The sequence below is a fragment of the Priapulus caudatus genome, unplaced genomic scaffold (genome assembly GCF_000485595.1).
Source record: "Priapulus caudatus unplaced genomic scaffold, Priapulus_caudatus-5.0.1 Scaffold5559, whole genome shotgun sequence".
In the NCBI taxonomy this organism is placed as follows: domain Eukaryota; kingdom Metazoa; phylum Priapulida; class Priapulimorpha; order Priapulimorphida; family Priapulidae; genus Priapulus; species Priapulus caudatus.
In genome coordinates, this window is record NW_014582620.1 from 6,932 (window position 1) to 7,463 (window position 532).

Here is a 532-nt window from a genome sequence, read left to right on the forward strand (position 1 = left end):
TCGCGCGGCAGGTCACGTTCCCTCACACACACTCCTCGCTCTGTCTGTCTTTCTCTCTCCCCTTCCCCTCCTCCCCTCCCTCCCCTCTCCTCTCCCCTCTCTCTCTCTATACACATGTATACGTTGTTCCTACAGGTTTGCCGTTGCTCGTTCAGCGCACGATCGCGCGGCAGGTCACGCTCGTGGAGAACATAGGGAAGGGTCGGTTCGGCGAGGTGTGGAAGGGCCGGTGGCGCGGCGAGAACGTCGCCGTGAAGATCTTCTCGTCGCGCGACGAACGCTCGTGGTTCCGTGAGGCCGAGATCTACCAGACCGTCATGCTGCGACACGAGAACATCCTCGGATTCATCGCCGCCGACAACAAGGGTAGGTGGCGCCAGCAGTGGTTGGGTCGGTCGTTCAAGCGTCGGTTCGTTTAGATTTTTACGTGCGGATTGACTTTTTGCGATTGTGGATTCGCGAACTGAGAATCGAAAGTCAGAGGTGGTGCATTTAACTTATTATATTTATATATTTTATTTTAATTTTTAAT

The 532-nt window shown here is 54.3% G+C and overlaps 1 protein-coding gene across 1 annotated transcript in view; it reads left to right on the plus strand.

Annotated features, from left to right (window-relative positions):
* The window catches only part of LOC106819995 (TGF-beta receptor type-1-like), a gene marked incomplete at its 3' end in the record, with an annotated part of 2,611 nt that extends 2,202 nt beyond the window's left edge, over positions 1-409 (plus strand). The window contains exon 2 of the mRNA XM_014824560.1: positions 136-409. Within this exon, the coding sequence (XP_014680046.1) occupies positions 136-409 (274 nt within the window). The remainder of the gene's footprint in view (positions 1-135) is intronic.
* Positions 410-532: the final 123 nt, after the last annotated feature.